Source organism: Seriola aureovittata, chromosome 12, assembly GCF_021018895.1.
Source record: "Seriola aureovittata isolate HTS-2021-v1 ecotype China chromosome 12, ASM2101889v1, whole genome shotgun sequence".
NCBI classification, from domain to species: domain Eukaryota; kingdom Metazoa; phylum Chordata; class Actinopteri; order Carangiformes; family Carangidae; genus Seriola; species Seriola aureovittata.
In genome coordinates this window covers 27386139-27411544 of record NC_079375.1, presented here as the reverse complement: position 1 = coordinate 27411544, position 25406 = coordinate 27386139, and the positions used below count along the sequence as shown (strand labels likewise).

The 25406-nt window shown below is 47.7% G+C and overlaps 3 protein-coding genes across 5 annotated transcripts; all 3 read right to left on the bottom strand.

The window, feature by feature from the left end:
• Positions 1 to 194: 194 nt before the first annotated feature.
• On the bottom strand, positions 195 to 9723 carry cdyl (chromodomain protein, Y-like). Of its 3 annotated transcripts, XM_056391504.1 has the most exons (8): positions 9499 to 9721; positions 8647 to 8910; positions 7606 to 8338; positions 6814 to 7067; positions 2598 to 2770; positions 2299 to 2509; positions 1971 to 2114; positions 195 to 1868 (listed from the first exon to the last, which is right to left on the bottom strand). In XM_056391504.1, the coding sequence occupies exons 3-8, from the start codon at positions 8216 to 8218 to the stop codon at positions 1710 to 1712; spliced, it is 1554 nt and encodes a 517-aa protein (XP_056247479.1). In that variant the 5' UTR covers positions 8219 to 8338; positions 8647 to 8910; positions 9499 to 9721; the 3' UTR covers positions 195 to 1709. The 3 variants fall into 3 exon arrangements, with proteins under 3 accessions (XP_056247479.1, XP_056247478.1, XP_056247481.1); XM_056391503.1 differs by lacking the exon at positions 8647 to 8910 and having other exon boundaries at positions 9499 to 9723; XM_056391506.1 differs by lacking the exon at positions 8647 to 8910 and having other exon boundaries at positions 9612 to 9706.
• A 1445-nt stretch (positions 9724 to 11168) lies between these two features.
• Positions 11169 to 20586, bottom strand: LOC130178762 (protein disulfide-isomerase TMX3-like). Its single transcript, XM_056391216.1, has 16 exons — positions 20570 to 20586; positions 19757 to 19837; positions 19319 to 19361; positions 17971 to 18094; positions 17530 to 17575; positions 17274 to 17354; positions 15060 to 15159; positions 14074 to 14151; positions 13484 to 13550; positions 12671 to 12769; positions 12403 to 12460; positions 12266 to 12319; positions 12132 to 12188; positions 11914 to 12043; positions 11772 to 11840; positions 11169 to 11699 (listed from the first exon to the last, which is right to left on the bottom strand). The coding sequence occupies exons 1-16, from the start codon at positions 20584 to 20586 to the stop codon at positions 11511 to 11513; spliced, it is 1293 nt and encodes a 430-aa protein (XP_056247191.1). The 3' UTR covers positions 11169 to 11510.
• Positions 19265 to 24354, bottom strand: opn4.1 (opsin 4.1). Its single transcript, XM_056391522.1, has one exon. It carries the CDS (start codon positions 22228 to 22230, stop codon positions 20749 to 20751), a length of 1482 nt encoding a protein of 493 aa, XP_056247497.1. The 5' UTR covers positions 22231 to 24354; the 3' UTR covers positions 19265 to 20748.
• Between the last annotated feature and the right edge of the window lie 1052 nt (positions 24355 to 25406).

The following is a 25406-nucleotide window of genomic DNA, read 5'->3' as shown; positions in this document are numbered from 1 at the left end:
ACAAACTGTCACTTGAACTCAAACATTAACTAACAACCCTCACAAAAACATGTTTTTGGACATAACTGAAAGGATTCATAATTCAACACAAGTGTCTAACACAATAAAATGATGAAGCGATGACATTTTATATCCAAAAGGTCAAAGGTCACCTTCACTGTGACAAGTGTAATAATAACAGTGGTCACACAGAATCAGGATCTGTATCATTTACTTGGTTATGTTTTTACAGAGTTCATATCTATTCGTCCTGTTTAAGTTCACTTAAACATTCTCACAAAATAAGACCACATCATCTCTGTCAGAGACTTTCACACTGAACAGGTTTTTATTGACTGGTTCTGTCTGGTGTCTCTGTCTTGTTTTATATCAAAAGGAAGTCTGTCAAATGATTTAGAAAAGTTCTTTAATAAAGTTCCTCTTGTTGACTGTTACAGCAGTGTCAACAGTTGCTCTGGGTTTAAACAATCTGAGACTGAACCTGTTCACTGAGAGTCCACAGAAAAATCTGCAACTGGGTCCCGCAGTCAGTTACAGCCAGCAGCCGCTTAGCCTGGGAACAGCTAGCTTAGTTCAACAAAACTCAACACAATGAGTCTGTTTCCTCCTCACTGCCCTCATATTCTCAGGTTCAGACTCCAGACAGGTGTGTCATCACAGCTGGTCAGGTTAGAGTTAAAACAATGTTAACAGTACAGCACCACTTCCATTAGCTTAGAATGAACGGGCTTCAGATTTAGGCTTTATCACTGATTTTCAGAGGAACTGGGAGGTGGCCAGAGCTAGGCTAGTTGTTTCCAGGCGTTATGCTAAGCTAACCTAACCTAAACAGCTGCTGGCTGTAGGATTTACCTTTTAAAATTATTTGTGTGAGCACACAGGTGAACTGCAGGATGCACTGACAGAATGTGTTTAACCTGTGAGATATCACCTGGACATATAATCACATGACTGACAGGCCAAACCCACACACTGCAGCATTACCTGACAGGTATATACCCATGATTCATCACTGTCACATGCTGCAGAAACATGATGAGTCTTTAACATGTGAGGACAGACTTAGGGTCAGCTGATTTCCTTTGATTAAAAAAAACAAGTCCACCACAGGAAACTTCAAGGTAAGCGTTAGTAAATTTCATGTTTCTGCTCTTTTATTCCATCAGAGGTAATTCTGGGAAAAGGTCAGAGGTCACCTCCATTCAAACGAACATTTAATCTAAATCCTCCTGTTCTCTGTCCAGTCTGAGGTTTCAGATTCATCTGTGTCAGCATGCAGGGCCAGTTAGCCTAGCTTAGCACAAACACTGGAAACAGGGGGAACCTGTTAGCCCCCCAGTCCTGTGAGGTTACACAGGGTTCTACTGTGGATCTTCTGGTGTTCTTCTTCACTGTGTTTTTGATGTAGAAAACTAGCTAGGCCAACAGTTTCCCCCTGCGTCCAGTCTTTGTACTAAGCTAGTGGGTCCTTGATGGGTTTAGCCTAGCTTAGCACAAAGACTGGAAGCAGGGGGAAACTGCTAGCCTAGCTTAGCACAAAGATAAAGCTGAACCTGAGAACAGGAGGAATGTTCTGCTGAAATTATAACTTAAATTTTAACAACAAAAGGATTCTGTTAAACTCGGAATCTGCTGAGTCACTGGTTCCATCTCAGAAGTGCTGAATCATCGGACCAGTCCTGGTCCTGGTCCAGGTCCCAGTTCAGGATTTAGCAGAGGTCAGTTCCTCTCTGGAGGTACTGCAGGATGGAGTCTGTTCCCTGTGATGAACCCCAGACTCTCTTCAGGGCTTCGCACTCGCGCTCGTTAGCTTGCTCCAGAGCACTGCGGCTGCTGTTCCTCATCAGGGCTTTGGACTCCCGCAGAACCTGCAGGACAGGAAGTGGAACCCACACGGAAGGTGAAGAAGAAGAAGACTATTGGGGATAAACAGCAGTCATTGTGTGTGTGAGTGCGTGCGTTTGTCTGACCAGGGAGTCGACCGTCACCAGCTCTTTGATCCGCAGCATCACTTCCTGTGTGAAGGTTCCAGGCCACAGAACCTGAGACACCAGACCTTTACAGCAAGCCTCCTGAGCCGTCAGCTTCCTGCCGCTCAGCAGCAGCTCGTTGGCCTGGAACAGAAAGAGCCGTTTAAACACAGTCTGTAACTTCTGCCGCTACACTCAATTAAAACTAACTAAAGACGCTGTTGGCAGTGTGGGATCATGGGAGTTGTTCATGGAGGGTTAGTGGTGAGGTAAACAAAGGTAAATGAAGTGGTGAGATAGATGAAGGTAAATGAGGTGGTGGACTGACCGAGGCGAGGCCCATTATGCGGGGGAAGGTGAAGGATGAGCAGCCATCTGGCGTCTGGCCATAGGATGTGTATGGTGTCTGGAACCAGGCCTTCTCATTGGCCCACACCACGTCACACAGCGGCAGGATGGCCGCACCGAGGCCAAGCGCCGGCCCATTCACTGCTGCCACAATTGGCTTCCTGAATTGGATGAAGGTGTTGACAAAAGTCCTGATATACAGAAAACAGAGGTCAGAGGTCAACACTTCAGACGGATGACACCACAAAGCATTACCATGGCAACTACAGAGGACGTCACCTGATGGTTTCGGCCATCTTGATACTCTCTTTCTTCCTGTCATCCGTAAGGCGTCTGATGAAATACAGGAAGTCGAGGCCGCAGCAGAAAACACTGCCAACAGCACCAAGTAACACCAGTTTACTATCGTCTGATGCTGCTGTCGCCATGGCGCTCTGGATCTCCTTCATGACCTGACGAGGAGTGACAACATGACTGCTGAGGTCAGTGAGGGTAAAGCAGTGAGGGTGAAGCAGTGAGGGTGAAGCAGTGAGTGGAGCAGTGAGGGTGAAGCAGTGAGGGTGGAGCAGTGAGGGTGAAGCAGTGAGGGTGAAGCAGTGAGGGTGAAGCAGTGAGGGTGAAGCAGTGAGTGGAGCAGTGAGGGTGAAGCAGTGAGGGTGGAGCAGTGAGGGTAAAGCAGTGAGGGTGAAGCAGTGAGGGTGAAGCAGTGAGGGTGAAGCAGTGAGGGTGGAGCAGTGAGGGTGGAGCAGTGAGGGTGAAGCAGTGAGGGTGAAGCAGTGAGGGTGAAGCAGTGAGTGAGCAGTGAGTGGAGCAGTGAGGGTGAAGCAGTGAGGGTGAAGCAGTGAGGGTGAAGCAGTGAGTGGAGCAGTGAGGGTGAAGCAGTGAGGGTGGAGCAGTGAGGGTGAAGCAGTGAGGGTGAAGCAGTGAGGGTGAAGCAGTGAGGGTGAAGCAGTGAGTGGAGCAGTGAGGGTGAAGCAGTGAGGGTGGAGCAGTGAGGGTAAAGCAGTGAGGGTGAAGCAGTGAGGGTGAAGCAGTGAGGGTGAAGCAGTGAGGGTGGAGCAGTGAGGGTGGAGCAGTGAGGGTGAAGCAGTGAGGGTGAAGCAGTGAGGGTGAAGCAGTGAGGGTGGAAGCAGTGAGGGTGGAGCAGTGAGGGTGAAGCAGTGAGGGTGAAGCAGTGAGGGTGGAGCAGTGAGTGAAGCAGTGAGTGAGCAGTGAGGGTGAAGCAGTGAGGGTGAAGCAGTGAGGGTGAAGCAGTGAGTGGAGCAGTGAGGGTGGAGCAGTGAGGAGCAGTGAGGGTGAAGCAGTGAGGGTGGAGCAGTGAGGGTGAAGCAGTGAGGGTGAAGCAGTGAGGGTGGAGCAGTGAGTGGAGCAGTGAGGGTGAAGCAGTGAGGGTGAAGCAGTGAGGGTGGAGCAGTGAGTGGAGCAGTGAGGGTGAAGCAGTGAGGGTGAAGCAGTGAGGGTGGAGCAGTGAGGGTGAAGCAGTGAGGGTGGAGCAGTGAGTGGAGCAGTGAGGGTGAAGCAGTGAGGGTGAAGCAGTGAGGGTGGAGCAGTGAGTGGAGCAGTGAGGGTGAAGCAGTGAGGGTGAAGCAGTGAGGGTGGAGCAGTGAGGGTGAAGCAGTGAGTGGAGCAGTGAGGGTGAAGCAGTGAGGGTGTGAAGCAGTGAGTGAGCAGTGAGGGTGAAGCAGTGAGGGTGAAGCAGTGAGGGTGAAGCAGTGAGGGTGGAGCAATGAGTGGAGCAGTGAGGGTGAAGCAGTGAGGGTGGAGCAGTGAGTGGAGCAGTGAGGTGAAGCAGTGAGTGGAGCAGTGAGGGTGAAGCAGTGAGGGTGAAGCAGTGAGGGTGAAGCAGTGAGTGGAGCAGTGAGTGGAACAGTGAGTGGAGCAGTGAGTGAAGCAGTGAGTGGAACAGTGAGGGTGAAGCAGTGAGGGTGGAGCAGTGAGGGTGAAGCAGTGAGGGTGAAGCAGTGAGGGTGGAGCAGTGAGTGGAGCAGTGAGGGTGAAGCAGTGAGGGTGAAGCAGTGAGTGGAGCAGTGAGGGTGGAGCAGTGAGGGTGGAGCAGTGAGGGTGAAGCAGTGAGGGTGAAGCAGTGAGGGTGAAGCAGTGAGGGTGGAGCAGTGAGGGTGAAGCAGTGAGGGTGGAGCAGTGAGGGTGAAGCAGTGAGGGTGAAGCAGTGAGTGGAGCAGTGAGGGTGGAGCAGTGAGGGTGAAGCAGTGAGGGTGAAGCAGTGAGGGTGAAGCAGTGAGGGTGGAGCAGTGAGGAGCAGTGAGGGTGGAGCAGTGAGTGGAGCAGTGAGGGTGAAGCAGTGAGGGTGGAGCAGTGAGGGTGAAGCAGTGAGGGTGAAGCAGTGAGGGTGAAGCAGTGAGTGGAGCAGTGAGGGTGAAGCAGTGAGGGTAAAGCAGTGAGGGTGAAGCAGTGAGGGTGGAGCAGTGAGGGTGAAGCAGTGAGGGTGGAGCAGTGAGGGTGGAGCAGTGAGGGTGAAGCAGTGAGGGTGAAGCAGTGAGGGTGAAGCAGTGAGGGTGGAGCAATGAGTGGAGCAGTGAGGGTGAAGCAGTGAGGGTGAAGCAGTGAGGGTGAAGCAGTGAGGGTGAAGCAGTGAGTGGAGCAGTGAGGGTGAAGCAGTGAGGGTGGAGCAGTGAGGGTGAAGCAGTGAGGGTGAAGCAGTGAGGGTGAAGCAGTGAGGGTGAAGCAGTGAGTGGAGCAGTGAGGGTGAAGCAGTGAGGGTGGAGCAGTGAGGGTGAAGCAGTGAGGGTGAAGCAGTGAGGGTGGAGCAGTGAGTGGAGCAGTGAGGGTGAAGCAGTGAGGGTGAAGCAGTGAGGGTGGAGCAGTGAGGGTGAAGCAGTGAGGGTGGAGCAGTGAGGGTGGAGCAGTGAGGGTGAAGCAGTGAGGGTGAAGCAGTGAGGGTGGAGCAGTGAGGGTGGAGCAGTGAGGGTGAAGCAGTGAGGGTGAAGCAGTGAGTGGAGCAGTGAGGGTGAGCAGTGAGGAGCAGTGAGGGTGAAGCAGTGAGGGTGAAGCAGTGAGGGTGGAAGCAGTGAGGGTGGAGCAGTGAGGGTGAAGCAGTGAGGGTGGAGCAGTGAGGGTGAAGCAGTGAGGGTGAAGCAGTGAGTGGAGCAGTGAGGGTGGAGCAGTGAGGGTGAAGCAGTGAGGGTGAAGCAGTGAGGGTGAAGCAGTGAGGGTGGAGCAGTGAGGAGCAGTGAGGGTGGAGCAGTGAGTGGAGCAGTGAGGGTGGAGCAGTGAGGGTGGAGCAGTGAGGGTGGAGCAGTGAGGAGCATTGAGGGTGGAGCAGTGAGGGTGAAGCAGTGAGGGTGGAGCAGTGAGGAGCAGTGAGGGTGGAGCAGTGAGTGGAGCAGTGAGGGTGGAGCAGTGAGGGTGGAGCAGTGAGGGTGAAGCAGTGAGGGTGAAGCAGTGAGGGTGAAGCAGTGAGGGTGGAGCAGTGAGGGTGGAGCAGTGAGAGCAGTGAGGGTGGAGCAGTGAGAGCAGTGAGGGTGAAGCAGTGAGGGTGAAGCAGTGAGTGGAGCAGTGAGGGTGAAGCAGTGAGGGTGAAGCAGTGAGGGTGAGCAGTGAGGGTGAAGCAGTGAGGGTGGAGCAGTGAGGGTGAAGCAGTGAGGGTGAAGCAGTGAGGGTGGAGCAGTGAGGGTGGAGCAGTGAGTGGAGCAGTGAGGGTGGAGCAGTGAGAGCAGTGAGGGTGAGCAGTGAGGGTGAAGCAGTGAGGGTGGAAGCAGTGAGGGTGGAGCAGTGAGGGTGGAGCAGTGAGGGTGAAGCAGTGAGGGTGGAGCAGTGAGGGTGAAGCAGTGAGGGTGAAGCAGTGAGGGTGGAGCAGTGAGTGGAGCAGTGAGGGTGAAGCAGTGAGGGTGAAGCAGTGAGTGGAGCAGTGAGGGTGAAGCAGTGAGGGTGAAGCAGTGAGTGGAGCAGTGAGGGTGAAGCAGTGAGGGTGGAGCAGTGAGGGTGAAGCAGTGAGAGTGGAGCAGTGAGGGTGAAGCAGTGAGGGTGAAGCAGTGAGGGTGAAGCAGTGAGTGGAGCAGTGAGGGTGGAGCAGTGAGTGGAGCAGTGAGTGGAGCAGTGAGGGTGAAGCAGTGAGGGTGAAGCAGTGAGGGTGGAGCAGTGAGTGGAGCAGTGAGGGTGGAGCAGTGAGGGTGAAGCAGTGAGGGTGGAGCAGTGAGGGTGAAGCAGTGAGGGTGAAGCAGTGAGGGTGGAGCAGTGAGTGGAGCAGTGAGGGTGAAGCAGTGAGGGTGAAGCAGTGAGGGTGAAGCAGTGAGTGGAGCAGTGAGGGTGAAGCAGTGAGTGGAGCAGTGAGTGGAGCAGTGAGGGTGAAGCAGTGAGTGGAGCAGTGAGTGGAGCAGTGAGGGTGAAGCAGTGAGGGTGAAGCAGTGAGGGTGAAGCAGTGAGGTGGAGCAGTGAGGGTGAAGCAGTGAGGGTGGAGCAGTGAGTGGAGCAGTGAGTGGAGCAGTGAGGGTGGTATTACTTTTAGGGGGTGTGGTCTAACGTGGGGGCGTTGCCTCACCTCAGGGTTGAGTGTGTTGTTCTCGGAGCTCTTGGTGGACAGCAGAATGTGGGTGAAGCCGTCTTGTTTCTTCACCACAATGTCACGGTAACGGTAAGCGCTCTCCGTCTGTCGAACACTGAACCTCAGACGTTTGTCAAACGCAGAACGCTCCTCCAGACGTCGTTTTCCCGTAGCACTCGTTGCCCCAGCAACAGCGCTCTGCACGCCTGACATCCCGTTGGCAGCGACCGCCTCCATTAACGCAGAGTTACCTGTGGGAAACAACACATTCAAACATTGTTCCACTGGAGTCACTCGCTCATTTAACACAACTTCATCAGTCCACTCAGGTAAATGAAGCCTGCAGGTGAATCTGTTCCCGCTCCTCCTTCACTCTGTATCTTTTAAACAGCTTAAACATTTTCAACTCACTGACGTTCAGCTGCTCGTCTGATGTTTGTTATTTGTTCATATCTGATGTTTGTTTGATTATGATTTGATGTTTATTTATGATCTGATGTTTGTTTGTTTTCTGAACTTCTGGTTTGTCAGAGCTGCAGAGAGAACTGAGCTCAGCTCTGTGATCATGTTATCAGGTGAGTAAACCAGCACACGTGTGGACCGTGTGTGTGTGTGTGTGTGTGTGTGTGTGTGTGTGTGTGTGTGTGTATGTTTTTTGTTTTTTTTTTGGGGGCGGGGGAATAGGACTGTCAAGACAAAAACCTGAACCTGGAACCTGGTCCGACCTTTTCAACAAGTTTCTGTGTCACCCAATCAGATACATGCAAACTATGTGACCTATGACCTCACCTGTGCCACTGAGGGAGCGCATGGCAGCAGGTGTGATGGGAACTCGGGGTGGGGGCAGAGGGTTCTGGCTGCGTGGTCTGGTCCCCATGCGGGCCCTCTCCTCTCCGGGACCCAGCTGGACTCCTGCAGGTTTCTCCAGCAGGGCTACCTCAGGTGGGACCAGGTGAGCTTCCTGAGCTCCGGCCTCCAGACTGTGAGCCGCCTCGCTGGGAGACTCCTCTGAGTCCAGGCGGCTGTTCATCGGACTCTTAGGAACCAGGATCTTGATGCCGGTCTTGGACAGGTCCACGCTGCGGCGGGCAGAGCCAGCCGGAGCCACCGACATCAGACCGAACCTGTTGGCCGGCAGGGGCAGCGGAGAGCCGACGGAGTGCGGGCGGGTCAGTCCCACGAGGGGCAGGGGAGCCGGACTGACCAGAGGTTTCCCCTGGGTACAGTCTCCAGTTAAACCTGCGCTTATGTCACCGCGAGCTGCAGAGACAGGCGGCGGCCTGCAGGGCGGCCTGTGGCCAGAGCTGCAGTTGAGGCTGGGCGAGCTGCGGGTGGAGCGCAGTAACGTACTGTCTCTCTGTCGCTCCATGTACTGACGGTTAAACTCATGGACGTAGATCATACAGGTGGACAGGTGACTCTCAGGTTCCCAGGTGTCCTCCTCTGAACCATAACCTCTCCACCTGACCAGGTACTCCACCTTCCCCTTCCTGTTCTTCCTCTTGTCCACGATCCTCTCCACCTGAGGAGAACAGTTACCTGATGATCTTTATCATACACAGGCGTCACACACATATCAATATAACAGATCAATATGATTATAAATGATGATGATGAACATGAGCAAGTGAAACACCAGAGACTGACTAGACAGAAAAATCAATTATTAATTAACAATTAAAATTTAAAAAATTTCAATAAAAAAAAAAAAACAGTTGTAAATCAGGATTTTACTGGATATTGAAAAATTGACAATTCATTGATTAACTGATTGTTTGATTGAAAGGTGACAGTTTCTCAGATCCTCAGTTTTTCTCACAGTGAATTTACATTTATCAATTTTACAAAGAAAATCAATCGTTGAGATCAGATTTTTCATCATCATCATCATCATCTTCCTCATCATCATCATCATCATCATCATCGTCATCAACATCAGGAGGCGTCTGATTGGTCCAGATTCAACCAGCAGCAGGACAACGAGTCCAGACACAGAGTCAGAGAGAACTGTCCTCAGAGACCAGAAGAACCAGGAGTCCTGCAGCAGATGGTCTGGACCCCACAGAGACCAGATCCCAGCATCATGGAGTCAGTCTGGATCACATGAAGAGACAGAAGACCTGAGTCAGGTTCTCCAAGTCGCTGGAGGAACTGACCTCACCAGAACCTGAAGAACTTTGAGCAGGTGTACTGAGGAGAACTGGTGCTGGTTTTAAGATAAAGGGGGTCACAGCAAATCCTGATCTGATTCAGGTTTTAGCTTCTTATGCACTTTGTATAAAGTTCACTGATGAATAAAAAGTATTCATGTCTTTATGAGCTCATGAGTTGATCTAGTTAACTGTAAGAGAACTAGTTTAATAAAACCGGATGTGGAGTCTATGCAGGTCCGGGATCAGACGTTAACGTAGGGTTAATTCTCATTTATTCAGCTGTCTATAACAATAATCAATTATTATTCTGATGAACTCTTCTCTCACCAGCTAACAGCTAATAGAAGCTGAGTCTAAGCTAGCTGCGGCTGTTTACTGAAGCTAACTCAGTCCGGTTTCATCTGGACCAGGATCCAGACTCCAACCGGCTCATAACGAACCAGTTCATTTCACTTCTCTTTGTTCATCTCTTCGGAAACTTTACTCTGCCGCTAGCTTCCATTAGCATGTTAGCATTAGCTCGCGTCACCTCGTAGAACTCCTCCGTAGCCATGGAGACTGTGCGCGTGCACGAGCAGCTTCCAGAAGCTTCTTCAGGTGAGCACCAACATGAGAGACAGGGGTGCCCGGAGTCCTCCTCACCTGAGGTCTGTCTGTTGCTTTTAACCAGCGCGCGTAGTTAGTTTATCACTGTTAACTAGCTGTTAGCCGTTAGCACACCACAGGCTCCACCGAAACATCCGGTCTGACGTGCTGACTTACAAAATAAAAGCCCGGACCGCTGCTGAGACTCTTAATGCTAAGGATTTTAATCAGACTTTAAGGGATAACTAATTAACTGTAGTAAATTATAAAGGTATTTTAATAAGATTATATGCAATATATTTTAAAGATTTTTTTTAATTGACCATGAAATCATTTAATTAACCATGAAATCATTAATGTTTACCTGACAATAACTTTAATTTCTAAATCTATTAATCAATGCAGAAAAACTAAATGAACCATAACCTCTTCTCATAGTGATATGTTGCCATTAATTTTATCACTGACTTTACATATGAACAAATATTACAGATATAAAATAAAGTGTTCCTGTAATGTTATTTATTTTGAACCCATTAAAAAAAAACGAAATAGTGTTTCCATTAAAATTTCCAAACCCGTGAAGCTGTTGAATATCTGAAGAATTAATAAGAAGTAAGTTAAAAGCACAATTATTAACAGAATCCAGTTTTTACTTCTGCTGATTGTGTTGAGGCTTCAAACATCATGAAGTAGTTGTAAGGTTGTATTTGTTTTTGCATGTTGGTAACTTTGGTTTAAGGATGTTAAGAATGTGAACCTTGAGTAAGCTGCTGATGTTAAGGGATCCAGTACACATCTGGATTTTATGGTTATATTGTTGTTTATGGGTTTATCTACATCCCTCAGAGATTTAGTGATGCATTCCCTTTGAGGAGGAGGTAAGCAATAATAGTGAAACACAGAGGTAAAGCTCTCGAGGTTAACAGGTGTTAGTTACACCCAGTAACACCCAGAACAACAGAGGATATAAGCAGTTCAGATTCTGTCATTCAGAGAGAGACTTGGTGAATCCTTCATCAGATCTGTCCTCCATGCAGGAATAAACCAGCCAAACTCAAGTGTTGACTTGTTCCACTTTTTCATCTCTCAGCCACAAGAAATCATCTTTTCAGTGGTTCATTAGTGAAGATGATCCTGCTGAACTAAACCTGTCATAAATAAACTCAGAAGAACTTATACTGTGAAACATCCTTCATTTGTTTTAACACCATATTCATGTCTGAAATTATTTTTCACAATAAAGTTAAAAGTTAAATTATCTCTAGTTGATCAGATGTTGCATACTGGAATGTGATTGGACCAAACTAGTAGTGAAGTCATAAATGTGTCATCGATGTGACATCAGAGAGACATTCGATCGACATTAGACGTTTAGGAGATGTCAGGTTTTAGTTACTTAAAAACACCTCAGCATCACTTGTCAAAGTCACAGTGACAGATGACATCAGACGGTGACGTCAGATGACCTCGGACATTTGGTCATCTGGTGGTCAGCTGCTGGAGGGAGGGGCTTAAACACTGATTCAAGTTTCACATAAAAAACTGAAGTGAGGATGAAAACCAACAGAAACGTCTCCGTCATGTTCTCCAGAGCTCAGTCCTCTTCTTCTTCTGTGGTGGTTTAGTGGCAGCGACAGGAGGAGCTCCACCAGCTGTTTACAGCTGTTGATTCATGATGAGGAGATCAGATTTCTTGTAATTGTGTAAATTAAAATGAAAATTTCTCAATATTTAGATGAAACATTTCAACAGTCACTCAGTGTGAGGCATTCAGGTTTTGAATCAGTGTGAGGCATTCAGGTGCATGGATCATTGTGAGGCGTTCAGGTGCATGAATCACTGAGAGGCGTTCAGGTGCATGAACTGTTTTATTTCATGTGACAGCTCAGAGACATGATGGTGATGGTTCTCTGGGTCTAAGTCTGGATCAGTCTGGTCCCCCTCATTTCCTCATCACTCGGACTTCTTGTCAGTCAGTTTTTTGTAGCTCTGCAGGGGCGGAGCTGACGGCGCGACATCGTCGTCGTCGTCGTCACTTATGGTGGATCGGGCTTTACGGCAGAGGTAACAGAACACGGTGGCCATGGCAAGCGGGAAGCCAACCAGGAAGCAGCCCAGCAGCGGAGCCTGGCTGAACACCGACTGACGGGTGGAGGATCAGAGGTCAGAGGTCACAGACAGACAGGAAACAGGACTGATGATGACAGGACTTACCATCAGCGTGACTTTAGTCTCGTAGACAAAGCGTCTGGCACGTTGGACAACGCCGTTTCCTCCCTGACACTGAGACAGACACACCTCAGTGTTTCACACATGATCAAACCACTGTACTCAAGGTAAGTCTGCCCACACTCACCTGGATGCTGCCGTCCAGAACCCCGTTCAGGAAATCCATCAGGTGGTGCTCCGTCTCCACGGCGCCTGTTGGCAGGAAGTAGCCATCATTGGACAGATTGACCACGACGAACGATGGCACGATGACCTCACTGAGAAGAAAGAAACAGACGCTCACTGATCCATCTATGACACGTTAACAACCAATGGGGGTTGACCACATCATCACGTGTCACTCACGCCATCACCAGCCCGCTGATGTAGTCGCCGCCCTCCATGAAGCCGAAGTAGAAGCTTCTGAAACACAGTGAGACCTTTTATCTTGTTCTCAGAAATTTTCAGAATAAAAGTGTGAGCTATGACAGATGTCTGACCTGCTGTAGATCTCTCTGTGGTCTGCAGCTACTTTCTCCACCAGACTTTTATACCTGAGCAGGTGACAGGAAACGCATCACTGGAAGTTAAGATCCAAACTGTTACAGTTTACAGTTAAACTGACAGACTCAGTTACCTCAGGCTTTCCTCACACAGGTTCCTCTCCTCCACCAGCGCTAACACCACCAGTTTACCTGCAGGAGAGAGGCGGGGTCACATCACCTGAACCAATCAGCAGTGCCTCTTATGTCTACCAGGTGCTGCTGTGGTCAAACACTGACTGCACTCCTTTTTCTTCTTCTCGTTATTTATGAATCAGGAAGCTGCACCAGACTAAAGGTGATTATCATCACACTGTGAGAAGTCACCTGATCAAACATCAGCCTCAGGTGTGTGAATGTTACCTGACTCTCCCATGGCGTACAGAGTGTAGCTGTCAATCTTGAAGTAGTTTGGGAAACGTTCTCTGTTGATCCACGACTTCAGATCGCCGTCATGTTCCTCTGAAACACAATACAACATATACAATAACACTCATTCATTAAAGAGAGGCTGAAAGTCACTTGACCACTTACCTGAAGACTCACCTGAACCATCACCTAAACTCTCACATGAAGACTCACCTGAACACTAACCTTAACTCTCACCTGAAGACTCACCTGAAGACTCACCTGAACCATCACCTAAACTCTCACCTGAAGACTCACCTGAACACTAACCTTAACTCTCACCTGAAGACTCACCTTAACTCTCACCTTAACTCTCACCTGAAGACTCACCTGAACACTAACCTTAACTCTCACCTGAAGACTCACCTGAAGACTCACCTGAACCCTCACCTGACCATTCACCTTAACTCTCAGCTGAACACCTGAGGAAAGGTGTGATTCTGGTCACAGATGTATTGTTTCTCAACTTTGGTCATTGACTGACACTTTAAGTCCTTTCACTGTTCACACACTGACACTTCACCTGCCGACGGTACACACACTTCGGTTCTCTACAACACCTTTCAGTCTGCAGCCTGATGATGTCACTATAACTGGATTAATCTGCAGGTCTCAGCGTTTATTCTCATATCATATTTATTCTTTACTCATGGTTCTGACGATGTTCAGGTGGGTGAAGGTCTAAACCTGTTCTCAGGTAGACCGGGGCCCTGGACCATCACTTGGTTCAGGTAACATGTTAAAGTCTAGATCAGGTTCCTGTCTCACCGTTGTAGGTAAAGAAGGTCCCGTCTTTAAAAACCACCACAGCCGGCAGAGAGGGCAGAGAGACCGCCTGCAAACAGACACACCTCAGGTCACCTGTCAGCTATGACATCATCCACAAAGACAGGCTGGTCAATCTTCTCTGAACTGAAGAACACAGCGTTCTGCTGGAGAACACAGTGTTCTCCAGCAGAACGCTGTGTTCTCCAGCAGAACGCTGTGTTCTTCAGCAGAACGCTGTGTTCTCCAGCAGAACGCTGTGTTCTCCAGCAGAACGCTGTGTTCTTCAGCAGAACGCTGTGTTCTTCAGCAGAACGCCGTGTTCTCCAGCAGAACGCTGTGTTCTCCAGCAGAACGCTGTGTTCTTCAGCAGAACGCCGTGTTCTCCAGCAGAACGCTGTGTTCTTCAGCAGACAGCAGTAGCTCTGCTGTCTGCTGAAGAACACAGCGTTCTGCTGGAGAACACAGTGTTCTCCAGCGGAACGCTGTGTTCTTCAGCAGAACGCTGTGTTCTTCAGCAGAACGCCGTGTTCTCCAGCAGAACGCTGTGTTCTTCAGCAGACAGCAGTAGCTCTGCTGAGGAAGTGTAGAACCTTTGGCAGGATGTCTCTGGCAGCAGAGAAGAAGTAGGTGTGGACGATCAGCTGCTCAGCTGCAGACGTGTAGTTTCCCTGAAAACACATCACAGGTCAGAGGTCAGCTCTTCTGTGTGTGCGTGTGTGTGTGTGTGCGTGTGCGTGTGTGTGTGTGTGTGTGCATGTTTGTGGGCGTGTGTGTGTGTGTGTGTGTGTGTGTGTGTGTGTGCATGTTTGTGGGCGTGTGTGTGTGTGTGTGTGCGTGTTTGTGGGCGTGTGTGTGTGTGTGTGCATGTTTGTGTGTGTGCATGTTTGTGGGCGTGTGTGTGTGCATGTTTGGGTGTGTGTGTGTGTGTGTGTGTGTGTTTGTGTGTGCATGTTTGTGTGTGTGCGTGTGTTTGTGTTTTTGTGTGTGTGTGTGTGTGTGGGTGTGTGTGTGTGTGCGTGTGTTTGTGTTTTTGTGTGTGTGTGTGTGGGTATGTGTGTGTGTGTGTGTGTTTTGTGTGTGTGTGTGTGTGTGTGTGCATGTTTGTGTGTGTGTGTGTGTGTGTGGGTGTTTGTGGGTGTGTGTGGGTGTTTGTGGGTGTGGGTGTGTGTGTGTGTGTGTGTGCATGTTTGTGGGCGTGTGTGTGTGTGCATGTTTGTGTGTGTGTGTGTGGGTGTTTTTGGGTGTTTGTGGGTGTGTGTGGGTGTTTGTGGGTGTTTGTGGGTGTGTGTGGTTGTTTGTGGGTGTGTGTGTGTGTGCGTGTGTTTGTGTTTTTGTGTGTGTGTGGGTATGTGTGTGTGTGTGTGTGTGTGTGTGTTTTGTGTGTGTGTGTGTGTGTGTGTGTGCATGTTTGTGTGTGTGTGTGTGTGTGTGGGTGTTTGTGGGTGTGTGTGGGTGTTTGTGGGTGTGTGTGTGTGTGTGTGTGTGTGTGTGTGTGTGCATGTTTGTGGGCGTGTGTGTGCATGTTTGTGTGTGTGTGTGTGTGTGTGTGTGTGCATGTTTGTGTGTGTGTGTGTACCTTTAGCTGTGATGTGGCTCCAACATAAACAAACATGACATCTCGGCTGTTCATGGCGTGTTGGAAAAGCTGCAGACTGGTGAGAGTTCGAACCAGCGGCCTGAAGGACACAAGACAGACAGTCACAGTGTTCATCAACACACAGTGTGAACAACGGTAAACAGTCAGTGTGACGTGTGTAAAGGTTCCTGATTCCTGGATCTGCAGGACATCTGTTGTTGATGTTTGTTGTATGTTGTTGTTGATGTTGTTGTTGATATATTTGTTGTTGTTATTGTTGATGATGTTGTTATTGTTGATGATGTTGTTAATGTTGTTGTTGTTGTTGTTGATGTTTGTTGTTATTGATGTTGATGTTGTTGTTGATATATTTGTTGTTGTTATTGTTGTTGATATATTTGTTGATGTTGTTGTTGATATATTTGTTGTTGTTATTGTTGATGATGTTGTTATTGTTGATGATGTTGTTAATGTTGTTGTTGTTTGTTGTTATTGTTGTTGATGTTGTTGTTGATATATTTGTTGTTGTTATTGTTGTTGATATATTTGTTGTTATTATTGTTGATGATGTTGTTGTTGTTGTTGTTGTTGAAGGTGTAATGTGTAAGATCTGGACAAATCTGTCTGGAATTTTAGTTTAAAATGTTTTTAAAAAATGAACTAACACCATCAATAGTGTGTGAAGGAGCCACAGTGAAGATGTCAGGACCAAGACCACCATCTGTTGTATTTCAGATATCTAATGAAACGAGCATGCTAACCAACTAGCCGCATCCCGGACCGTGTTGTAATACCACCTAGACACACTAGATGCTGTGTGAGTCAGTGTCGCGTGTAGTCTGCCCTCAGTCCCACGAAGAAGAAGAGCTTCCTCCAGCGCTTGAAGTAACGCTACAGCCCCGACCCAAAAATACTCGCTGCCGATGAGCGTCACAGAAACGCGAACGTCATCTCCGTCCCGAAGAACCGCTCCGTCAGGAAACCACGTTCAACGGCAAAGAAGCAAAATCCCGGGTTAATGATGGTGTGCTTTTCCACCGCGGGAGACAGCTCCGGGTAAAGAGATGAGACTTCTTTTAGACAGGTGAGTAACATCTAAACTTGGTCTGTAGTAAAAGTATCATTAGTGCCAATGACAAACACTTCAAGTGGCAAACATGTAAGACGGTGAGGTTTTAGCGATGTAGTAGAATTCAGCCTGTTCCCGCGGCTGGTGTCCAGCTGATGCGCCACTAACTTTTCTTTTACAAGACAAAGAGACTGTTTGATCCAGAACCAGCGGGTTCAGGATCCACTGCCTAATACTGTCTTTATTTTAGCATATCCATATCTATCCTTACTATTTATTTATTATTTGTTTCTATTATTATTTACACAACAGATCTAACATGTTTGAAAATAAAGAACTTGTATGACCTAAACTAATTATCCTATCACGTTTGTCTGTATCAGGACCAGATGTCCAGTCCAGTCCAGTCCAGTCCTCCCCAGTGATGGACCAGCAGCTGCCTGTTCTTCTGCATCTGGCCTCATCAACCATCATCAACCACGTGACATCAACACCTTGAGGTATGATCCTGCACATGACTGATATTGTCTGTACTGTGATCTCCTGACAGTTTTGTCAACGCTTTTGTCCAGAGTTTTTTCAGTTTTATTTTTTTTAATATGTGTATCTATGTATATTTATCTTCTTGACTGTTGCAGTATTTTGCTTTTTTATTGTTATTTCCTGTTAATATGTTTTTTGGATACTGCACCAAACACCAAGCCAAATATCTTGTAAGTAAAAACCTACCTGGCAATAAACCTTAATATCTGATTCTGCCTTTGTGATGATGTCATCATCCCTTCCTCATGCTGCTGTAGCCTGACACCCATGTGTCCTGCAGGATCCCCTTGCTTTCATATTTTTATAGGTAAATAAAAACATAATGTTTGTACTACAAGTACTCATAATTTGTTTCAGTGCTCTCAACAATTTTAACTATCAACAATAAATGTACTTATGAATAATAAATTATAAGGAACAAGGGGAAAACAACAACAAGATTAACTGGACAGGGGCGAAGAGGTGAACTGCTGCCCCCTATGGAGGTGGGTCAAGTAGCACGATCTTATACATTATACGTTTAATGTTGTTGTTAATGTTGTTGATGTTGTTGTTGTTGTTGTTGTTGATGATGTTGTTGTTGTTGTGTAGGTGGTTCTCACCCTCCAACTCGATGAGCAAAGTCCATGATTCCATCTTTGGTTCTCGGTCCTGAATAATTATATTTCACACCTTTCTTCAACCTGAGAACAGAGAACAGCTGTTTAAACATCTGTACAAGCAGCAGTTCACTTTACCATCAGTCATTCAATCCACAATCCAGATGTGTTCAGACTCTGATTAGTCTTCTTTATGTGGAGGCCACCAGACTCTGGATCTGATTGGTTGATGTGCAGTGATGTCACAGTCAGGACTTACATGAGGATGGATGGATAACCTCTGACCTTGAACTCTTTGGCCAAACCTGGAGAAAACAACATCAGCTGTGACTTCTGACTGCTGAGGTCCGACCTCTGTGGTCTGACATCTCAGCTCTGACCTTTGACCTGTTTGTGTTAACTGTTGACACACAGATTTATACAGACCAACAGTCTCTGGTTTTGGTTTAAGCTTTCACACATGAACAAATGTGACGGCAGGAAGTCAGTGCTCAGGTGACTATCACACACCTGGCTCATCATATATACTCACCTGAGCAGCAGCTGGATTCATTCATTCTGTATTTATTAAAGAACAAGACTGGACCTCATACAGAAACATACTGTGGTTCTCCACATTCTTTAGATTTGTGACACACCGAAGTCCATCTAACCGGTGTGGGTCACACTGTTATACTTCTATTTTGATAGTGAGACTGACCAGTGTTGGCGGTGGCGTCTGATTTGCCGACATTGACCGGGGAACCGAGACTCTTCAGTTCTGATCCGATCTGATGCCAAACAGGGTCCAGCTGTTTACAGAAGGTACACCAGGGGGCGTAGAACTGCACGAGATACAACACACACCATCACACACTACACAATAAACACAAACACACACTACAGACACTACAGACACTACACACACACACAGTACATGCTAGAGTTGTCAAAAAATCAATACTCAGATACTAATAGATACTAAAATTAGTATGGGATCAGATACTCATTAGCAACAGCATCGATACAACAGTTCTGTCTTCACCTCCTCCAGTTGACACACAGCTTCATACAGCAGAGCTGCAGACAGACAGGCAGACAGACAGGCACACCGCCCCTCCCCCCACCAGCAGCTGAACACAGGAACGCTAGTTGACGTTCACAACACTGAGCTGGTGTCGTCAGCATAAAGCTAAATTAACATGGCAGGTGCTGCTGCTGAAGGAACTTCACAACCTCTTTTAGTTGACAATGAAAAAAGCAAAAGTGCCGTTTGGAATTATTTTGTATTATTATTTTTACCTGGCCGGCGGCACATGTTAACGTAAGCCGTTTAACTATTAGCAGTTAGCCGATAGCCACATTAAGCGCCTGTTAAGTTATCATTAAGCTAGTGGCTAGTGGCTAATAATAAAATGACTAACGTTAATGTGGGAGCTAGGCAGTAAATGTTATCAGTCCTGCCCGTCTGTAACGTTACTAGTTCATTTAACAGGATAACACAATTATTTGTGTCTGAAAAGTGTTATATTTCTCTTAAAGTCCCAAACTGAAGCTGAGAAACAGCAGCAGCCTCCCAACTCTGTTTGATCAGCAACCAAAACATGGTGCCAAGTCACAGTAGCTGAATACATTTGCATGTCATATATATATATATATATACATATATACTCCTCACAGTAAGGTTACTGTTGTTTTGTTTTTTTTGCACTACCTCAGACAATCTAAAAGTAGTGTTGTCATTGATGTTATTGTTTGTATTGTTCTAATCTTTATTTAAAAAAGGGTTAGGGTCATTTTTTTCTCCCCATGGAATCGAAAATGGTATCGAGTATCAAGTATTTTCCTGGGAAATTAAAGTATTGTGAAAACCCTACTACACACACACACACACTACACAGTTCTAACAGTAGAATGATAATGACTCTTTACACCTGTATCACTGTTATCATGGTTATAACCAGTCTATATACAGTGTATACACCCCCCTTCTATATTAATAAAACTGGACTGAATTGAATATAAAGAGTTTATTTTAATAACAATCATAATTAAATAATGACACATACTTTAATGAGCCAGATGTCATCAGCTCCTCTGGTTTCCATGAAGCTGTTCAACACAATCACGCTAATTATTTACTCATCAAAATAAAAGTTGCTGTGTGATAATTTAAAAGAAGCAGGAAACAACAAAACTTCAGAATAAAATGAAAAGATGAGAAAGCAGCAGCCATACGGAGGCTCAGAGGGGACAAAACAGAACAGCGGTAGTTTTATTAACACCTTAACACATCCAGTCAGTGGCTGCTCTGGAGCTTTTGATCACATCACATGAACCTCATCCACAGAAGAAAACATTAACATTAAACATCTACAACTCAGTGACAGGAATCATGTGATTCAGTCAAAAGCTCCAGAACAGCTACTAAATGGACCTGGACTGAATGTTTATTAATGATTTAATAAAGTTGAAGTGACGACTGAAAACAGGATGTTTGTACTCACGAGTCATCCAGCTCATCCACGAAGGCCGCCACCAGCGACACACACAGCAGCACTGACAACACACACACACACACACACACACACACAAAGATGGCGGACAGCAAACAAAATGAATTTTGTTAAAGACATGCAGACATGGAGGAATTGAGGTCTGAACCCTCTGCTGTAAAACAGCTGATTGTGTTTACATCAGCTGTCTCTCATGTCTGTTTATCACAGGAAGTCATTAACATGAACTTCATTAACCCTTCATTTCCTGCAGGTTATCGAGTCTCTGCAGAATCAGAGGAAAGAGTTTGGTGAAGACATACCTGAGAGACGGACTCTGTTCCTCGTGTCCAACATGTTGACTGATGGAGGAGATTAACAGACAGAGCTTATCTGCTAACTGCTAACAGACGCACTGCTAATCTGATTAACAGGTTACATTCAATCCACTGAAGCTTTATTGACAGCAGCTTTACATTAGCAACAGTCAACTGAGATTGTACAACAATATACAACAACATGAAACGGTGACGTCAGCAGAACACCCACGTTAATCAAATTTAGCAGCCGACTGACCAACAGGTGATTACAACTCCTGAGATGGAGGAAGGAAAGGATGGAAGGAGCGAAGGAATAAAAAAGGGAAAGAGAGGAAACAAGGAGGCATCGAAAGAAGGATGTGAGGAAGGAATGTAGGAGGTGAAGGAGGACAGGATGGAAGGATGTAAGAAGGAGATAAGAAAGGAAATGAGAAGGTGGGAGAGGACGGAAGAAGGTATAAATAAATCAAACTAAAGTTAATGAAACATGAACCTCCATTAAAACCTGATCCAGCTGATCATTGTCAGTCAGCTGCTAACGATGCTGACCAATCTATAATCAATAAAGTCAACAGAGGCTTCATCAGACAGGATCATTTCAGTTTCTCTTCAACGACCAAACAACACAAACATGTAACCATGACGACGCTTCACTTTCTTCTTTGTGTTTTTCTAGGTCAGGTGTCACGGAGGAAGCAGCAGAGGATTCCCCTCCGTCACAGCGCCCCCGTCAGGTGAGTCCCGGTCAGGTGAGTCCGTGTGGGGTGCTGCTGTTTTCTGTGGGCTGTGCTGGTTGAGCAGGGCGGAGCTGCTGGAGCTGCTGGTCTTGGTGTTGGAGGGGTCAGCAGCTACATCTATAAACATGTGTCGGGTGGAGGCCGTTGATCCGTCAGCTTCACTCTCCGTCCAGCAGGACTCGCTGTCAGACACCGACGACAGCCGGCTCTTACCCCAGCGGCCATTAGTCCGCGCGCCGATGCTGAGCCGGACTCCCGCCGAGCCCTGCTCGGTGAGCGTGGCCCGGGGAGATGAGGTGCCACTCGAGCTGAAGGAGGAGCGCAGGTCCTTCTCCTGCAGCCGCAGCACGGCACGCAGCAGCGGGACGTAGCGGCCGATGGCAGCTCGGTACTTTGGGTGTGTGATGGCGTAGATGATGGGGTTGTGGATAGCGGAGGCCTTGGCGATGACTGCAGGGACTGAGTTCATATATGGAGTCAGCAGGTGGGCGTAGCCGGCAGTGGCGGTCAGAGCGACCGCAGAGTACGGAGACCAGGACAGCACGAACAGCAGGATCACTCCCAGAGCCACTTTCGCCATCCGCCACTCGCTGCGCAGACGTTCGTGCGCCTTGTTGGTCTCTCCACAGCTGAGCCGCTTCATCTCCCGCCCCGCCCGCCGCACCACCTGGAAGATGGCGAAGTAGCACCCGGCAATGAGGGCGAGTGGGATGAAGAAGACGAAGGCGAACAACAGGATGGTGTAGGTGCGCACGGTAGCCGTGAAGCTCATGTAGTCCCAGCTGCACGACGTCTGCAGGCCCTCAGGGACGTAAGCGCTCCACCCGAAGAACGGCGGCAGACTCCAGCCCAGAGAGTACAACCACACAGCCGCTAGCACCGCCAACACCCGCCGCCGACTCACCCCGCCCCGCAGGGCCAGAGGCCGCGTGATGGTGAGGCAGCGGTCCATCGCGATGGCGGTCAGCGTCATCATGGAGGTGATGCCGAACAGAGCGCCGCAGAAGGCGTACAGCTCGCAGGCGAGCTCCCCGAACACCCAGCGATGGTGGAGACTGGCCACGAAGAAGACCGGAGACTGCGTCAGAGACATCAGGAAGTCGGCCACCGCCAGGTTGACCACCAGCAGGTTACTGGGCGATCGCAGCGTCCGACTGCGACAGAACACGTAAATGACCAGAGTGTTTCCCAGCATGCCTGTCACCCCCACCAACAGGATGACAGAGCCAATAATGTAGTGGGCGTGGTCAGGCACATCCACGGTGGGAAACAGGTGAGGCTGCAGGTGGGATTGGTGTGTGGGGGTGTGGCCAGGCAGATGGAGCAGCTTCGACGTTCTGACATGGTGATGGCGGTTGGTCTGGAGGAAGGAGCAGTTTTCTCCCACAGAGCAGAGAGAGGAGGAGCTGGTGGGCTGGTGATGACTCATTGCTGCAGCTGGAGGTTGGCTAGATGTCGGCTGAATGTCGGCTGGAGGACGGCAGGATGTCGGCTGGAGGTTGGCAAGATGTCGGCTGGAGTTCGGCTGGATGTCGGCTGGAGGTTGGCAAGATGTCGGCTGGAGGTCGGCTGGATGTTGGCTGTTCAGTGAATCGTCTCTCTGTGGACTCGTGTGTCCGTCTGCAGCTCTTTATGTCCCGATGGTCTGACCGATGATGACGGAGGATCATTGATTGGACCTCAGACTGATCCATTAACTGTCTGCATTTAGAGGATAAATCAACATCTGGACCAGATGTGACCCAACTGTTGCAGTTTAATGTGGATCATCATTAACACCCTGAGGTTAATGAGCTTTTAACTTTAGTGAAAACAGGGTCACACTTCGTCACGTTTCTAGTGACGTCCTGTAAAGTCAGCGTGATGACTTTAATAAAACATGTTTCCAACATTGACGGTCTGAATGTCAAACTTCTTCTTTTGTTTCCTTGTATCAACGCAGAAGAAAGTTTCAATGATAATGAATATTTTTAAATGGATCTCAGTCAGTTTTCAGTCATTAAGATTTCTGAAGCTCATTAAAGGAGACTCACTTTAATTAGTTATTTGCATGATCTCTCCATAAATAGAACCATAAAGCAAAACCAAAGAGGTTCTGTGATCTGTGATATCTCAGCTGGAAAATGCAAAAATTCAACAGGAAAAGAAATAAAGAGAAAAACTTCCTTGGCAGAAAAGTGAATGAGTTTTAATTTTGACAATACAGAGAAAAATCGTGTCACCGAACGCAGCTGATCAGGGTTTAAACCGTTCATTAGGTAACTAATATTTACAACAGCTGATTTTCGCAAACTGACATAATAAACAACTTATGTTATGAAGCTCAGACAGCTGAGCTAACAGTTTTCATCAATGTTTCTGCTAAGCTAGGCTTATAGTTACTCACTGCTTCCAGTCTTTGTGCGTAGCTAGGCTAACAGTCCTGGACTCGGACTCACTGTTGAAATGTGGGGCAGCAGATATTGACTCCTCTGTGACCTTGATCACAAACAACTTTTTTCTCCCCCAAAATGCACCAGGAGTCCATCAACCTCAAGAGCTTTCCATCCCATCCATCCGTCAGTCAATTGGTCGATCAGCAGGAGGGTGGGAGGAGCCTCCCACCCTCTTTGTCTCTGAGGCTTGTGTTTGTATTCAGTTGGTCTTAGTCCAGGATGTCAGTCTCCTGTGTCCAGGTGAGCAACAGGTGAGATGTCAGGTGGTGGGGGAAAGGCAGGGGGGCGGAGCCAATCTGTGTTTCAAGCTCCACCGCTTCACCAGCCTGCCCATCGTCCCTGTGAAACCACGAAGAAGATGAGGAGAGACAGACGGACGGCAGGGACAGCACTCACTCTGAGAGACAGACAGACAACAGATAGGTAACAGTCAGACAACAGTCAGACAACAGATAGGTAACAGTCAGACAACAGACAGACAACAGATAGGTAACAGTCAGACAACAGTCAGACAACAGATAGGTAACAGTCAGACAACAGACAGACAACAGATGGGTAACAGTCAGACAACAGACAGACAACAGATAGGTAACAGATGGGTAACAGTCAGACAACAGTCAGACAACAGACAGACAACAGATGGGTAACAGTCAGACAACAGATAGGTAACAGTCAGACAACAGTCAGACAACAGACAGACAACAGATAGGTAACAGTCAGATAACAGACAGACAACAGATAGGTAACAGTCAGATAACAGACAGACAACAGATGGGTAACAGTCAGATAACAGACAGACAACAGATAGGTAACAGTCAGACAACAGACAGACAACAGATGGGTAACAGTCAGACAACAGACAGACAACAGATGGGTAACAGTCAGACAACAGATAGGTAACAGTCAGACAACAGTCAGACAACAGACAGACAACAGATGGGTAACAGTCAGACAACAGACAGACAACAGATAGGTAACAGTCAGACAACAGTCAGACAACAGACAGACAACAGATAGGTAACAGTCAGACAACAGACAGACAACAGATAGGTAACAGTCAGACAACAGACAGACAACAGACAGACAACAGATAGGTAACAGTCAGACAACAGACAGACAACAGATAGGTAACAGTCAGACAACAGATAGGTAACAGTCAGACAACAGACAGACAACAGTCAGACAACAGACAGACAACAGATAGGTAACAGTCAGACAACAGACCGACAACAGACCGACAACAGATAGGTAACAGTCAGACAACAGACCGACAACAGATAGGTAACAGTCAGACAACAGATAGGTAACAGTCAGACAACAGACAGACAACAGATAGGTAAGAGTCAGACAACAGACAGACAACAGATAGGTAACAGTCAGACAACAGACCGACAACAGATAGGTAACAGTCAGACAACAGACCGACAACAGATAGGTAACAGTCAGACAACAGATAGGTAACAGTCAGACAACAGACAGACAACAGATAGGTAACAGTCAGACAACAGACCGACAACAGATAGGTAACAGTCAGACAACAGATAGGTAACAGTCAGACAACAGACAGACAACAGATAGGTAACAGTCAGACAACAGACCGACAACAGACCGACAACAGATAGGTAACAGTCAGACAACAGACCGACAACAGATAGGTAACAGTCAGACAACAGATAGGTAACAGTCAGACAACAGACAGACAACAGATAGGTAACAGTGAGACAACAGACCGACAACAGATAGGTAACAGTCAGACAACAGACCGACAACAGATAGGTAACAGTCAGACAACAGACCGACAACAGATAGGTAACAGTCAGACAACAGATAGGTAACAGTCAGACAACAGACCGACAACAGATAGGTAACAGTCAGACAACAGTCAGACAACAGACAACAGATAGGTAACAGTCAGACAACAGATAGGTAACAGTCAGACAACAGACAGACAACAGATAGGTAACAGTCAGACAACAGACAGACAACAGATAGGTAACAGTCAGACAACAGACAGACAACAGATAGGTAACAGTCAGACAACAGATAGGTAACAGTCAGACAACAGACAGACAACAGATAGGTAACAGTCAGACAACAGACCGACAACAGATAGGTAACAGTCAGACAACAGATAGGTAACAGTCAGACAACAGACCGACAACAGATAGGT

Excerpts from the sequence above, each read along its gene's own strand:
- cdyl (XM_056391503.1), bottom strand. The coding sequence starts at position 9,522 with ATGGCTACGGAGGAGTTCTACGAG. Across the intron at positions 2,510-2,597 it reads AAGATGGCCGAAACCATCAG|GACTTTTGTCAACACCTTCA; the intron begins GTGACGTCCTCT and ends TCTGTATATCAG. Across the intron at positions 1,869-1,970 it reads TGGTGACGGTCGACTCCCTG|GTTCTGCGGGAGTCCAAAGC; the intron begins GTCAGACAAACG and ends CCTGTCCTGCAG.
- LOC130178762 (XM_056391216.1), bottom strand. Across the intron at positions 12,770-13,483 it reads GACCTTCTTTACCTACAACG|AGGAACATGACGGCGATCTG; the intron begins GTGAGACAGGAA and ends ATTGTGTTTCAG. Across the intron at positions 11,841-11,913 it reads TTCTGGACGGCAGCATCCAG|TGTCAGGGAGGAAACGGCGT; the intron begins GTGAGTGTGGGC and ends TGTCTGTCTCAG.
- opn4.1 (XM_056391522.1), bottom strand. The coding sequence starts at position 22,230 with ATGAGTCATCACCAGCCCACCAGCTCCTCCTCTCTCTGCTCTGTGGGA.